Source organism: Trichechus manatus, unplaced genomic scaffold, assembly GCF_000243295.1.
Source record: "Trichechus manatus latirostris isolate Lorelei unplaced genomic scaffold, TriManLat1.0 scaffold00008, whole genome shotgun sequence".
Lineage (NCBI taxonomy): Eukaryota > Metazoa > Chordata > Mammalia > Sirenia > Trichechidae > Trichechus > Trichechus manatus.
This window is the reverse complement of record NW_004443944.1, coordinates 25,562,714-25,579,029: the sequence shown is the minus strand read 5'-3', so window position 1 is coordinate 25,579,029 and position 16,316 is coordinate 25,562,714. Positions and strand designations below refer to the sequence as shown.

General features: G+C 42.9%; 1 protein-coding gene across 1 annotated transcript in view; it reads left to right on the top strand.

Moving 5' to 3' along the window:
- Window positions 1-1,202: 1,202 nt before the first annotated feature.
- The window catches only part of ARHGAP40 (Rho GTPase activating protein 40), a 44,301-nt gene continuing 29,187 nt past the window's right edge, over window positions 1,203-16,316 (top strand). Inside the window, exons 1-2 of the mRNA XM_012559606.2 lie at window positions 1,203-1,216; window positions 1,513-1,737. Coding sequence (XP_012415060.2) covers window positions 1,203-1,216; window positions 1,513-1,737 — 239 coding nt within the window. The remainder of the gene's footprint in view (window positions 1,217-1,512; window positions 1,738-16,316) is intronic.

The window sequence follows — 16,316 nt, the reverse complement described above, 5'->3', positions numbered from 1 at the left end:
TACAACCTTTCATCCATCCATCCTCCCATCCATCTATCCATTTATCCTTTATTAAGCACCTACTGTGTTTCCCACACAAACGCTATGGCTCCCAAAGTACCTTTACACCCACTTTAGCTCCTAATTCAAGCCACATATTGGAAGGGAGGACCCCTCAGCTCCTCGGCCTTCCAGCATGGTGGTTCCAGTCTCTTCCGTGGTTCCAGGAGGAGGCTCAGGAGAAGTGGACAGTCTGTGCACAGACCCGGTGTGCATGATAGAGCTGGTGACAACCACTTTTTGAGACCTGGGGCTCCTGAGAAGACTGTCTATGCACCCCACTTTTGGATACAGGGGTCATGCATAATCCCAGGCACTGTGGCTCCAGGGGTGATATTTCCAGTTTCTTGGGCCCCATCTCCTGCCTCTCCCAGGCCAGAGCAGAGCTCCAGGCCATGGAGACCTGCGTACTTGGGCCGGCTTCTTGGGGCTCATCCTGGGGCCTCTCTTCTTAGTGGGAAGGCAAATATGTTGCCTGATGGGACCACTGACACCTGGCGCCTTCCGTGAGGGCAAGGGGAGTCCAGGGCAATCTAGAGGAAGACCGCGGCATTCAAGGAGGGACTCCTGGCCCATGGTGGATCTGAGGAGGAGGACACACGTCAGGGAAGTGGGAAGGATGTTCCTCACATGTCCCCATGTGCCCCACTCTACACCTTCATATACACCATTCTCTACATCTGCAACCCCTCTCCATTTCCTGTTCCTACCTGACTGGCTCCAACTCAGCCCTCAGTTCTCATCTTGGCTGAGTCCCCACAATCCTGCTCTTCTCTCAGACCCCATTGTAACTGCCTCTAGTAAGGTCTCAATAAATATTTGTTGAATGAATGAGCGAATCCCCATTTTACAGACAAGGAAACTAAAGTTCTTCATCTTCCTCCCCTTCCCCCAAACTTTTACCAGCCAACTGCTACTCCTTCAGATTCCAACAAAAATGTCAATTCCCAGGGGGCTTTCCTGGACCCCCAGACTAGGCCACTGCTGTTTCCTGCTCCCTTAGCATCCCATCCACCCCTGATCTTTACACAACCCTTGCTGTACGCCTACCTGCTTGTTTTCTGTCTCCTGGCAACCTGGATGGAAGTCACCCTCCCCATTTTCACAGAGGAGGACACCAAGGCTCAGAGGAGGCGAGTGACTTGCTCAAAGTCACAGAGGGGATGGCCATGCTAAGGTAAAGACCCCTGGCTCATGACTGCTTTTTTCCACCCATATGAGCAAGGTACTTTATTAATTCGTTTTATTTTAAAATCAGGCTGGCTGCAGGTAGTAATAATGACAATACAAATAGTGTTTTATGACTGTTTTAAAAGTGCTGTTTCTACTTCACCACTCCGGTGTGAGTGGATGGGCGAGGCTCAGGGGTGTGTGTGTGTCTACCTGTAGGTGGCCCTGGCTGAGCCAGCCCCACTGGAAGGAGGTTGGACATTTGTCCCAGAGCGGGGGTGTCTGGGAATTGGGTGTGCCCAGGGGCTCTGCATCCCTCTTCCTTCTCACATTGCTGAGTGAGTCAGCCCCAGAGCAGCAGTGCGGCAGCCTTCCGGGAGCCGCTGGGGAGCCAGCCCTTCTCCCCATGGCCCACATGGAGAGGCTGGCCATGGCATCCCTGGTCTCCCCATGTCCCCGGATCCCACGGGCCCACATCGCCAGGCATCCAGGGTGCTGTGCCCAGCGCTGGGCAGAGCTGGGCTGCAGGTATGGGCATCGTGGGGAAAGAGAGGGGAAGTTTGGGCTGTTGGTGTCTCAGAGCCAGGCATGTGGGTCGAGGGGACCGAGTCGAGGACCTACTGTGTGCCAGGGACATATGTCATCTCACTGAGTCCTCATAACACCCGTGGGAGGCAAGAATGTTCCTCCCACCATACAGGTGAGAAAACAGAAGCTCTGAGAAGTCAAGTTAATTTGCCCCAGGTCACCCTGCTGGCAGGTGGTGGAGGTGGGTCTCAAACTCAGGCCTTTGCTGAGACACACAGCATTGGTCTTGCAGCTGGCCTCCTGCAAGGGGGGTAGGGGGTGTCACTGATTCTTGGATGCCGTTTCCCTTTCCCTTGCTCTTAAAGAGCGTTAGGAACTAATGTCTTATTTAGAGTCCCTGGGTGGTGCAAATGGTTAAGGCACTCAGCTACTAACCAAAAGGTTAGAGGTTCGAGTCCACTTGAAGGCTCCTCAGAAGAAAGGCCTGACAGTCCACTTCTGAAAAATCAGCCATTGAAAACTCAATGGAGCTCAGTTCTACTCTGATGACATGGGGTCACCATAGTCAGAATCAACTCGACAGCAACTCGGTTTTGGTTTTGTTTTGTCTTATTCAGGCTCAGGGCCTTAAACCATGGCATCTCGGCTGGTAAGCATGGCTGCATTTGGTCACCTTGGCTGGAACCTGAGCCATCTCTCCTTCCTGCTCAGTGTGCCTCTGACAGCCAGAATCAGGATTTTTTAATAGTCATTTATTACAGCATATTTCAATATGATTATTGTAAAAATTCAAATAGCACAGAGAACATACTCCCCAGAATTAAGCACTGGAAAAAGAGCCCTGGTGGCACAGTGGTTAAGCACTCAGCTGCTAAACAAAAGATCAGTGGTTTGAACAGACCAGCAGCTCTGCAGGAGAAAGATGTGGCAGTCTGCTTCTATAAACATTACAACTTTGGAAACTATGGGCAGTTCTACTCTGTTCTATAGGATCTCTATGAGTTGGAATCGGCTCAGCAGCAATGGATTTGGGTTTTTTTGGTTAAAGTTTTGGCATATGCCTCAGGAGAATTTTTTGATATAAACTGTGTTTGTATGATTTTACACAAATAGGATTATGTTACACATGTGCTTCTAGGCTTGCTTTTTCCCCTTCCTATGTTATGGACAGTTTACATGTCAGTAACATGAAGATCTAACTCATTCATTTTAGTGGCCTCCCAGAATCCAACTGTATGGACATCCTTTGATTAAGTCAGTCCCTGGCTAATGGACATTTGGGTTGGTTCCAATTTTTAACAATTCTTAGCAATGTTGCAGTGAAAGTCTTTGAGGACTTGTGTGAGTAAAATACATTCCTAGAAGTGGAATTACAGGTTTCTAAAGGGGACAATTAGAATCTTGATAGATCCTGCCCGATTGGCCTCCAAAAATGTTCTAGACGGGAACACGCCCACGGCAGCGGGAGCACCCATTGCCTCTCATTGGCCAACTCCAGGACCTGAAGACTGGCTGTGGCCTTGATGAGAGTAGACTCAGGAGCAAGCGATCTTCATCCTAGGACAACTGAGTCCAAGGAACTCCTGATGCTGGAACAACTTCTAGGCTCAGGGAAAAGAGGGGAAGCTCAGTGGAGCCATTTCATTCATACAGCATGTTCACCGATCTCCTGTATGCGTGACGCTCTGACCCATCCCAGGCAAAAGTTACTCAGCACATGTGATTTATTGAGATTTGATCTTACTAAACCAAAGAACATGCTAGCCTGTTTGTCTGTCTATCATCCATCCAACCCTGTCTATCCATCCATCCATCCATCCATCCATCCATCCATCCATCCATCCATCCATCCATCCATCCATCCAACTCTGTCAGTCTATCAATCAGTCTATCTATCTATCTATCATCTCTGTATTAGTTTCCTATTACCACTGTAACAAATCACCACAAGTTTTGTGGCTTAAAACAACACAGATTTATAATCTTACTGTTCTGGAAGTCAGAAATTCTAAAAATAAGGTGTTGGTAGGGCCCTGTTCCTTTTGGAGGCTCTAAGAAACAATCCATTTCCTTGTCTTTTCTAGCTTCTAGAGGCTGCCCGCATTCCTTGGTGGCCCCCTTCCATCTTCAAATTCAGCAGTGTAGCATCTTCAAATCTGTCTCTGACTCTGATCTTCACTACTGTTATCAGATCTCCTCTTTGACCCTGACTCTCTTGCCTCTTTCATTTATAAGGACCCTTGTGATTACATTAGACCTGCTCACATAATCCAGGATAATCTCCCCATCTCCAAATCTTTAATCATATCTTCAAAGTCCCTTTTGCTGTATAAGGTAACATATTCACAGGTTCCGGGGATTAGAATGTGACATCTTTGGGAGCCATGATTCAGCCCACCACTCTTTTCTCTCTCTCTCTGTCTCCTGGCTGTTCCCTGACCTCCTCCTACCCTTTCTTAATCTCTTGGTTCCTTTGATCCCTGACACTATTAATATTGAATTCACTAGAAGAGTGCCTAACCCATTGAATGTGCTCAATAATTACTGGTTGAATGAACAAATTAATAACACCTAAGAAAGAGTTTAAAATTGTTGCATTCTCTTTGTTACTTAAAACAAACAAAAACAGTACTCTTACTTCCAAAACAGCGGTTTTTCTAACTCTAGGGTTGGTAGATATTTTATTTGAATTTGCTTTTTATGATATCTTTTAAGTCGTGAAAACACTACATGTTGTTGTTAGGTGCCGTCAAGTGGGTTCCAACTCATAGCCACCCTATGTACAACAGAACAAAACACTGCCTGGTCCTGCGCCAATTTCACAGTCATTGTTATGCTTGAGCCCATTGTTGCAGCCACTGTGTCAATCTATCTTATTGGGGGGTCTTCCTCTTTTTGGCTGACCCTCTACTTTTACTAACCATGATGTCCTTCTCCAGAGACTGATCACTTCTGATAACATGTCCTAAGTATGTGAGTAGTCTCGCCATCCTTGCTTCTAAGGAGCATTCTGGCTATATTTCTTTTTTTTTGATTTTTTACTTTATTGTTGCACTTTAAGTGAAAGTTTACAATTCAAGTTAGTCTCTCATACAAAAATTTATACATGCATTGTTATGTGACCCTAATTGCTCTCCCTATAATGTGACAGCACACTCCTCCTTTCCACCCTTGACTTCCTGTGTCCATTCAACCAGCTCCTGACCCTCTCTGCCTTATTGTCTCACCTCCCGGCAGGAGTTGCCCATTTAGTCTCATGTATCTATTTGAGCTAAGAAGCACACTCGTCATGAGTATCATTTTATGTCCCATAGTCCAGTCTAATCTTTGACTAAATGGTTTTAGTTCTGGGTTGACAGAGAGTCCGCAGGTCATGCTTTCTGGGGTTCCTCCAATCTCAGTCAGACCATTAAGTCTGGTCTTTTTACTAGAATTTGATTTCTGCACCCCACTTTTCTCCTGCTCCATCAGGGACTCTGTTGTGTTCCCTGTCAGGGCGGTCATTGGTGGTAGCTGGGCACCATCTAGTTCTGGTCTCAGGCTGATGCAATCTCTGGTTTATGTGGCCCTTTCTGTCTCTTGGGCTAATAGTTTCCTTGTGTCTTTGGTGTTCTTCATTCTCCTTTACTCCAGGTGGGTTGGGACAAATTGATATATCTTAGATGGCCTGGCTATATTTGTTCCATAAGGGGGTTATATTCCAAATACTTTTTTTCCATCAAGATTATACTGAGTATGATCAGTAAATGTTTTAAATTGAACTTAGACAATGAGTTTATAATAAATTATCATTGTCCTCTCTTTTGTTTATTGAGACGAGATTCCACTGCCACAAATATTTGAGAACCACTTCCTTGGGACAAGGGTTGGTCTGTCTGCTGTAGGCCAGGGCTCTGCGTATCGGTTCACAAAGTTACTAGGTCAGGCATCCCAGCCCTCTGAGTCCATTCATCTTGATGGTCACTTATTCATGAGTCATTTATTTATTCAACGAATTCCATCGGGACTGTAAGCTTCTGGATGCCAAGCGTAGGTCTGTTCCGTTTAACTGTGTGTCGCCAGCATCAGCGCAGGCAGGACTGGTCCATTGTAGGCACTTACTAAGTATTTGTTTAACGATTGAAATGCTTGCAGCTACTATGTGAAGTCCCGTGCTGGACACTGGGGTATGAGGTTAAATAGGATGCTTTCTCAGCTGTTGGGATGTCTACAGGCTGATCCAGGAGGAAGATAGGAGACTGATTCACTATGACAAGATAAGAACCAGTTGCCAACCAGTTGATTCTGACTTATGGTGACCCCATGTGTGTCAGAGTAGAACTGTGCTGATAGGGTTTTCAATGAGTGATGTTTCAGATGTAGATCACCAGGCCTTTCTTCCGAGGTACCTCTGGCTGGACTTGAGCCACCAACCTTTCAGTTAGCAGACCATTTGTACTACCCAGGGACTCCATGCAATACACCAAATACTAATCAGAAAGGTCTCCAAATACTAATCAGAAAGGTCTGATTGTAAAGGTCTGCACTGGGGTGACTAAAGTCAGTATTGTTATCAAATAGAACTTCTGATAAATGAATGGGACACAGTGTGCCCTGTCTACGTGGACTAAATCTTAAAACCGTGACATGCTGGCATCAGGAGGAAGCTTAACAACCCAACCAGAGCAGGACAGCTGTGTCTGGATTCTTCCCATCCCCACTCCCAAATGGAAATATATTTTCTACTAATTTGTGATTGCTATAAAAAATGCGAAAAATAGCAAGGGAAATCCACCTTCCTCACCCACCTCCACTCATAAGAATAACTATTGTGAGTAGTTCAGTATTGTGAGTACAAGATTATATGCCTCATAAATAGGAATTTATACGTCTTGTTGTGTTCAGACTAGAACTGCTGCATAGAATTTTTAAGGTTGTGACCTTTTGGAAGCAGATCATCAGGCCTATCTTCTGAGGTGCCTCTGTGTGGAAATGAAAGTCCAACTTCTAGGCTAGTAGTCGAGTGCTTAACCGTTGGTGCCACCCAGGAACTCCATAGTTATATATAAAAAGCCATTGCTGTCGCATAGCGACCCAATGGGACAGAGTAGAACTGCCCCATAGGGTTTCCAAGGAGCGCCTGATGGATTCAAACTGCCGACCTTTTGGTTAGCAGCTGTAGCTCTTAAGTATATATGTAAATATATGTACATATATATGTAAATATATATATGATCTAATTCATGTATATAATTATACTTATATACATAAACTGGATTATACTATGTGTACTATTTTGTAAACTACTTTTCCCACCTTATGTTTTCATGAAAATGCACAAAAATCTGTATCATCGTCTTTAAAGGAGATGTATTATTTTCTGACTAAACTATACTACAGTTAACTAGCCTCCTACAGATGGACTTTTGTTTCGTTTTTGAGTTTTGCTTTGTTGTTTTTGGGGGGGTGCTATTATAAACTGTACTGCCATGGTTTTTTTTGTTTGTTTTTGCGTTTACCAGTAGGTTCGTTTGCTCAGTTTCAAGCCTGTCTTCGGCTTTAGGCAGAGGGAATGGCAGAAGTGATCGTGTTGATAGCAGAGTTGAACACAGAAACTTTCAGCCTGTTGCTGATGCTAAAACAGGAGAGTTATCAGTTGAGACAGAAAAGATAGGTATCAATTTATCCACCAGGTGATTGCTGTTTTTCTTTCCTGGACTTATCATTATAATTTAAACCATGATCACTCTTCCTAGTTTACGACAAGTCACCTTTTTCAGGAAACATGGGATGTTTCTTAAATGTTTAATGAACAACAACGTGATTTTGGAGAGTTTCAGCCGTCTTGCCCATGACAAGTATAATAATATTCTCAGTTAGAAACGTAGACATCCGTTTGAAGAACATCATTTGTGGGTTCTTCGGACACATCATTGATGGCTCTGTTTGAAATAGCCTTACCTTATTGGTGAAAAATGCACTCGTATATTCTGATAGAAATCCCATTGCTTTGTCTTTTATAAATGGAATCATCAAAAATCTTTGAAAACATAGTAAAATATTGTATTTTATGCAGATAACATGTCCTTTACGTTTGTTTGCCAACCTTGCCCTCTCCCATGAGGTATTTTCATTAAGTGCCATTATGCCAATTTTTTTTAACATGTTGCTGTAAAAAAATTTAGCACAGCGCTTATGAAAATACTTCACGGAGGAAGGGCACAATAGGCAAAGAAACATAGAAGACACATGTTATCTGAGTGAAAATACACTAATAAGGGTGACTGCCAGGTTCAGTGTCCAGCGTGACTTCTTACTGCCATGTTCTTGGATGTATGTCTTTGTGCCCTTATCCTCATGATAAATTCCCAGAATAGGAATCACGTCCAAAGGCATATACATTTAAAAATTTGAAGAACATTTTCCCAGGAAGTTTGTACCCATTTACAGACTTGCTAAGTGGGTGTAAGTTTGTTTCCTTATATTCTTGGCATTCTTGCTCTTTGTAGTCTGCCAGTCTGATAGGCAGAAACTGATACCTTGTTTTAGTTTACCTTACTTTTTTTATTAGTGAGGTTGGGCATCTTTTCACATACTCAGTGTCTGGCAGAGTTTCAAAGATAGATCATAGAGGCAGGAAGACCACTTTAAAAAAATTTTTTTTTATTGTACCTTAGATGAAGATTTAGAGAACAAATAGTATCTCATTAAACAGTTAGTACATACATTGTTTTATGACATTGGTTAACAACCCCACGAAATGTCAACACTCTCCCTTGTCGACCTTGGATTCCCATTACCAGCTTTTCTGTCCCCTCCTGCCTTCTAGTCCTTGTCACTGGACTGTTGTACCCCATTAGTCTTGTTTTGTTTTATGGGGCTGTCTAATCTTTGGCTGAAGGGTGAACCTTGGGAGTGACTTCATTACTGAGCTAAAAGGGTGTCCGGGGGCCATACTCTCAGGGTTCCTCCGGTCTCTGTCAGGCCAGTAAGTCTGGTCTTTTTTTGTGAGTTAGAATTTTGTTCTATATTTTTCTCCAGCTCTGTCTGGGACCCTCTGTTGTGATCCCTGTCAGAGCAGTCAGTGGTGGTAGCCAGGCACCATCTGGTTGTACTGGGCTCAGTCTGGTGGAGGCTGTAGTAGTTGTGGTCCATTAATCCTTTGGGCTAATCTTCCCTTGTATCTTGTTTTCTTCATTCTCCCTCGCTCCCGAAGGGGTGAGAAAGGTGGAGTATCTTAGACGGCTGCTCACAGGCTTTTAAGACCCCAGACACTACTCACCAAGGTAGAAAGTAGAACATTTTCTTTATAAACTGTGTTACGCCAGTTGAGCTAGATGTACCCCGAGACCATGGTCCCCACAGCCCTCAGCCCAGCAATTCGGTCCCTCAGGGAGTTTGGATGTGTCTATGCAGCTTCCATGACCTTGCCTTGTACAAGTTGTGCTGGCTTCCCCAGTATTGTGTACTGGGAAGACCACTTTTGAGTCCAGTGCAATAGTCAGATTTCCTTCATGAATAATAGGTTAAGTGTCTTGACCAACTGTACACAACTAGTTTGTGGAAGAAGCCCTGGTGGCGCAGTGGTTAAAAGCTCAGGCTGCTAACCAAAAGGTCGGCAGTTCAAATCCACCAGCTGCTCCTTAAGAACTGTATGGGTTAGTTGTTGTCTGTCCTGTCAGGTGCTATGAGTCAGAATTGACTTGATGGCAACGCCTTTTGTTTTGTTTTTGGAGTTTGTGGACTATATTACTTTACAAGGTCCCCCTGTATTTGTTTCCTAAGGCTGCCGTAACAAAGTACCACAGAGTGGTGGCTTTAAACAACATAAATTTATTGTTTGTAAAACAATAAATTCTCTAAGGAGCCTCTGGGTGAACTCAAACTTCCAGCATTTCAGTTAGCAGCCTACCACTAACCGTGTGCACCACCCAGGGACTCCCAGTCTTGCTTACAACCCAGTGAAGGGCAGGTTCCTTCTGACAGGGCCTCACATTTCCTCTTGCCGCACAAAGAGAAGGTTCGAATTACACCAAGGGATGAGACTGTCACCCTTCACAACCCTTGGATTCTCATCCCATCTGCAATGTGGAAGCCACCCCTCAAGCTCCCCTCCCATCAGGGATTGCTGACTCCACCCGGGTTGGCCAGCAGCTGCTCATAGAATATGAAAAGATCTTTTTCTTAACACTTGCCAAGCCTGAATGTTATCAGTCTTTTCAGTGTGTGCCAATGTGATGGGTGAAAAATATTTCATTGTATTCATTTGCATTTCCCTGATGACTGGTGAGGTTCAGCCTTTTTATACGAAGACATTTGTGTTTTATCTTCAGTGGCTTGTTTAAACATATCCTCTGTCTACTTTTCTACTGGACATTTTATGGGGTTTTTTTCTTATTGATTACTGGGAGCTCTTTATATAAAACAGGTAATACACTTTATTATTTGTCGCAAATGTTTCCTCTCAGTTGATCACTGGTCTTATGAGTTTTTTTTATGGTCTCTTTTATTATATAGAAGCTTTAAATTTTGATGTAACCAAACCTCAAATTTTTTAAGGTTACGGCTTCTGTATTTTATCTTGTTTAGAGAGATCTGTCCTACTACCCTTTATTTTTTCATGACCTCGTTCTCATTAAACCCTAATGCAGGCTCCTCTCCACCCAGGGAAACTCCATTGTACTTACCAGCATAATAATTACCTACTCCCCTTCCTGCCAGCTTTGCCTATCTCATTGCTCCCTGATGTTCACTGACTCTTCCTTTAAAACTGAGTTCCAATCACCTCCTCCAGGAAGCCTCTCCCAAGCCCCATCCAGCTCTGGTTCCTGCTGTGCTCCTCTGGCTTTCTGCCCCATCTTAGGCAGTTTGTAGGTGGTTCATTGGTTGGAATACATTTTTGTTTTTAAACATTCATTGGAGCACTTACTATGTGCCAAATGTTTACCATGCACTACTTTATTTCATCCCCAGAACCCTGTGCATACTATTATCATCACTTCCACCTCCAGTTTGTGGGGCTGGAGGGGAAGGGGGAAAGCGGAGGCTTAAAGAGACTAAAATACTTGCCAGAGGCCACACATCAAGAGGATTCAAGCCCAGACAGTCTGACTCCAGGACCTGGGCTCTTAGCCACTGGGCGCCACCTCCAGAGTGTCTGATTCAGTAGGTCTAGGGGTTAATAAGACAGGTCCTCATCCCTTGGCCAACCTTGGAAAGGAGGTGTAACCATGGCAACCAATTTGATGCTCTCCCACTGGTCTTTACTGAAGCCCCTAAAGACCAGGTGTCATTAACCTGGGAGCTCCTGGGTGTTGCAAATTATTAACACGCTCACTGCTAACTGGACTTGAAGGTTCGAATCCATCCAAACACACTTCAGAAGAATGGCCTTGTTAATCTACTTCTGAAAATTCAGCCATTGAAAACCTTATGGAGCACAGTTCTACTTTGACCCCCATGGGGTCACCATGAGTCAGAATCTACTTGATGGCAACTGGTTTTTCTTTGTTAATCTGGGATTCAAGGATGGACCTTCAGAAATTTACAAGCTGCTAAAAGCATTTGCTCAATGTTATGCAGCTACACGTGTGTGCGGTTTTCTGGAGAAAGGGTCTACAGCTTTCACAAGATTTTAAAACTTCCATCCCCCAAAAGAGTTGAGAACATGATATAGACCAGGAGTGGCACACACCATTGCCTACAAGGGCTAGGCAGGTACCATCAAGGAGTAATGTGGGCAGGGTGTAGAACATTAGGAGGTAGTGAGGATTCTGGCAAAGTGGAAGGCACTGAGCCCATTTAAAATTTTTAATAATGTATTTTGTTTAACCTGTTGTTGTTAGGTGCCGTAGAGTCAGTTCGATTCATAGCAACCCTATGTACAATAGAACGAAACACTGCCCAGTCCTGCACCATCCTCACAATTGTTGTTATGCTTGAGCCCATTGTTCCAGCCACTGTGTCAATCCATCTCATAGGGGGTCTTCCTTTTTTTCGATGACCCTCTACTTTACCAAGCATGATGTCCTTCTCCAGGGACTGGTCCCTTCTGATAACATGTCCCAAGTATGTGAGATGAAGTGTCACCATCCTCACTTCTAAAGAGCATTCTGGCTGTACTTCTTCCAATTTAGATCTGTTCGTCCTTCTGGAGGTCCATGGTATATTCAATATTCTTTGCCAACATCATAATTCAAAGGCATCAATTCTTCTTCGGTCTTCCTTATTCATTGTTCAGCTTTCACATGCATATGAGGCGATTGAAAATACCATGGCTTGGGTCAGGTGCACCTTAGTCCTCAAAGTGACATCTTTGCTTTTTAACACTTTAAAGAGGTCTTCTGCAGCAGATTTGCCCAGTGCAATGCGTCGTTTGATTTCTTGACTGCCACTTCCATGGGTGTTGATTGTGGATCCAAGTAAAGTGAAATCCTTGACAACTTCAATCTTTTCTCCGTTTATCATGATGTTACTTATTTGTCCAGTTGTGAGGATTTTTGTTTTCTTTATGTTGAAGTATAATGCATACTGAAGGCTGTATGTAGTCTTTGATCTTCATTAGTAAGCGCTTCAAGTCCTCTTCACTTTCAGCAAGCAAGGTTGTGTCATCTGCATATTGCAGGTTGTTAATGAGTCTTACTCCAATACTGATGCCCCGTTCTTCTTCATATAGTCCAGCTTCTTGGATTATTTGCTCAGCATACAGATTAAGTATGGTGAAAGGACACAACACTGACGCGTACCTTTCCTGATTTTAAACTACGAAGTTCTGTTTGAACGACTGCCTCTTGGTCTATGTACAGGTTCCACATGAGCACATTTAAGTGTTCTGGAATTCCCACTCTTTTAAATGTTATCCATAATTTGTTATAATCCACAGAGTTGAATATTCAATAAAACACAGGTAAACATCTTTCTGGTATTCTCTGCTTTCAGCTAAAATCCATCTGACATCAACAATGATATCCCTTGTTCCACATCCTTTTCTGAAACTGGCTTGAACTTCTGGAAGTTCCCTGTCAATGTATTGCTGCAACCATTTTTGAATTATCTTTGGCAAAATTTTACTTGCATGTGATATTAATGACATTGATAATTTCTGCTTTCTGTCAGATCACGTTTCTTTGGAATGGGCATAAATATGGATCTCTTCCAGTCATTTAGCCAGGTGCTATCTTCCAAATTTCTTGGTATAGACAAATGAGCACTTCCAGCCTTGCATCCATTTGTTGAAACATTTCAATTGGTATTCTGTCAATTCCTGGAGCCTTGTTTTTCGCCAATGCCTTCAGTGCAGCTTGAACTTCTTCCTTCAGTACCATGGGTTCTTGATCATATACTACCTCCTGAAATGGTTGAACATCAACCAGTTCTTTTTGGTACAGTGTCTCTGTGTATTCCTTCCAACTTCTTTTAATGCTTCCTGCGTTGTTCAATGTTTTGCCAATAGAATACTTCAATATTGCAAGTCGAGGTGTGAATTTTTTCTTTAGTTCTTTCAGCTTGAGAAATGCTGTGTGTGTTCTTTTTTGGTTTTCTAACTCCAGGTCTTTGCACATTTCATTATAGTACTTTACTTTCTTCTTGAGCTGCCCTTTGAAATTTTCTGTTCACCTCTTTTACTTCATCATTTCTTCCATTTGCTTTAGCTATTCTATTTTCAAGAGCAAGTTTCAGAGTATCTTCTGACATCCATTTTGGTCTTTTCTTTCTGGACTTTTTAATGACCTCTTGCTTTCTTCATGTATGATGTCCTTGATGTCATCCCACAACTCATCTGGTCTTTGGTCATTAGTTTCCAATGCGTCAAATCTACTCTTGAGATGGTCTCTAAATCCAGGTGGGATACACTCAAAGTCGTACTTTGGCTCTCATGGACTTGCTTTAATTTTCTTTAGCTTCAGATTGAACTTGCATATGAGCAATTGATGATCTGTTCTGCAGTCAGCCCCTGGTCTTGTTCTGACTGATAATATTGAGCTTCTCTATAATCTCTGTCCGCAGATGTAGTCAATTTAATTGCTGTGTATTCCATCTGGCGAGGTCCAGTGATTTGCAATGAATAAGTTGTTGATCTTGCAAAATTCTATCATGTGATCTCTGGCATTGTTTCTATCACCAAGGCCATATTTTCCAACTACCTATCTTCTTTGTTTCCAACTTTCACATTCCAATCACAATAATTATCAATGCATCTTGACTGCATGTTTGATGAATTTCAGACTGCAGAAGTTGGTAAAAATCTTCAATTTCTTCATGTTTGGCATTAGTTGCTGATGCATAAATTTGAATAATAATCATGTTAGCTGGCCTTCCTTGTAGGTGTATGGATATAATCCTATCACTGACAGCATTGTACTTCAGGGTAGATCTTGAAATGTTCTTTTTGACGATGAATGAGATGCCATTCCTCTTCAATTTATCATTCCCGGCAGAGTAGACCATATGATTGTCCGATTCAAAATGGCCAATATCAGTCCATTGCAGCTCACTAATGCCTAGAATATCTTCAAGTGTTCCATTTAATTTTTGACAACTTTCAGTTTTCCTAGATCTATACTTCGTACATTCCACATTCTGATTAATGGATGTTGTTTAACCTAGTACACCCAAAATATCATTTGAACATGAAATCAACATAAAACATTATTAATGAGATATTTTACATTCCTTTTTTATAAAAAGTCTTCAAAATCTAGTGGATATTTTTCATTTACAGCCCATCTCCATTAAGATGCTAAATTTTCATTGGAAATACTAGATCTGTATTTAGATATCTTACAATTTACAGTTGAAAAACTAGATTCCCAGACCCAGGTTGCTCCAAACATACTTAAACATTTTCTAGTAACTGAATCAAGTATCTCCTTTTTAAATTTAAAGTAATTAAAATTAAATAAAATTTAAACATCACTGCTGAAATGCAGTGGAATATATTCAGCCATAAACATTGCAAGTGCTCCATAGCCGCACGCGGCTAGTGGCTGCTGAGTTGAACAGCACAATTTTGTACCTTGCCCAGCACATAAAACAGCAATCTGATTAAGTGACTTAGGGGCGGACAAGCAAGTGTCAGTGGACTTGCTCAAAGGAAGGGACAGAGTAAGCATTAAACCATTTCAGAACTTTGAGAGCTGCTATGGCAAGCATTTAAGGGGGTGCACTGGTCACTCCAGGCCCACGTTGGTTGGGAGGCTTACAATACCAGTACAGCTGCCATCAAGTCAACTATGACTTGTGGTGACCCCATGTGGGTTAGAGTAGACCTGTGCTCCATAGGGCTTTCGATGACTAATTTTTCTGAAGTAGATCTCCAGGCCTTTCTTCTGAGGTGCTTCTGGGCAGACTTGAACCTCCAACCTTTAGGTTAGCAGCAAGTGTGTTAACTGTTTGCACCACTCGGGGACTCCCGGCTTGCAGTACAGAGCCCATTTTAAGGGACAGCTACCACTCAGCCTCAGCCAATTGTTGTCATTCGGGGATGGGGACCCAGGATCACCACATCTGATTTTTTTCTAGAGAACTTGAAACTAGAGTATTTTTTTTAATGTGAAACCCCCTCCCACCATTTCAAATGATAGCAAGTTATTTTAAAAGTGCTAAAATGCAGTGAAATAGTATTCGGCCATAAATAGATACGACATTCTGATATGTACTAACATGAATGAACATTGAAAACACTATGCTGAGTGAAATAAGTCAGATACAAAAGGACAAAGGCTGTGTAATCCCAGTTCTATGAAATGTGTAGAATAGGCAAATGCATAGAGGTCAAAATCTGTTAGTGGTTACCAACCAGGGAAGAAACCCTGGTGGCGCCGTGGTTAAGCACTCAGCTGCCAACCCAAAGGTCGGTGGTTCCAACCCACCAGCTGCCTATGGGAGAAAGATGTGACAGTCTGCTTCCGTAAAGCGTACAGCCTTGGAAATACTATGGGGCAGTTCTACTCTGTCCTATAGGGTCACTATGAGTTAGAATTGACTCGATGATGGGTCTGATTCGGACCTACCAGGGGGTAGGTAGCAGGGAGTTACTGCTTAAGGGGTCCTGTGTTTCTGTTTGGGGTGATGGAAAACTTTTGGAAATAGTGGTGATGGTTATACAACATGGTATATATTATACAACACTGAATTGTACATTTAAAAATGGTTAAAATGGTAAATGTTTTGTTATATATGTATGTGTGTATATATATATATATACATATACACACACACATATATATGCATATAAAACCACAATAAATTTTTTTTTAAATGCAGTGGAAGTGGCCAGCCTGCTTCTTCAAATAGAGATTGGTAGAGCCTGATCTTCTGGCTGGGAACGTTTGTCATCTCAGAGGTCATGGGCAGTACCTTAATCTCCCCCAGCCATCTCAAAAATGCAGGCTGCCCCTCCCAGAGGTGCCATTGAGAATTTTGATAGAATCCATCTGTTCCCACCCCACTCTTGAAAACTTCTGGGCAATTCTCTGAACCCCTGGCAACAGAATGAGGTTCTTTGGAAGCACTTCCCCATGTGGCCGCACCATGGAGTCAACTAGGCAGCTTGAAGCAATACTGGTTCCCAGGTCCCACTCCCAGAGGACTGGATGATT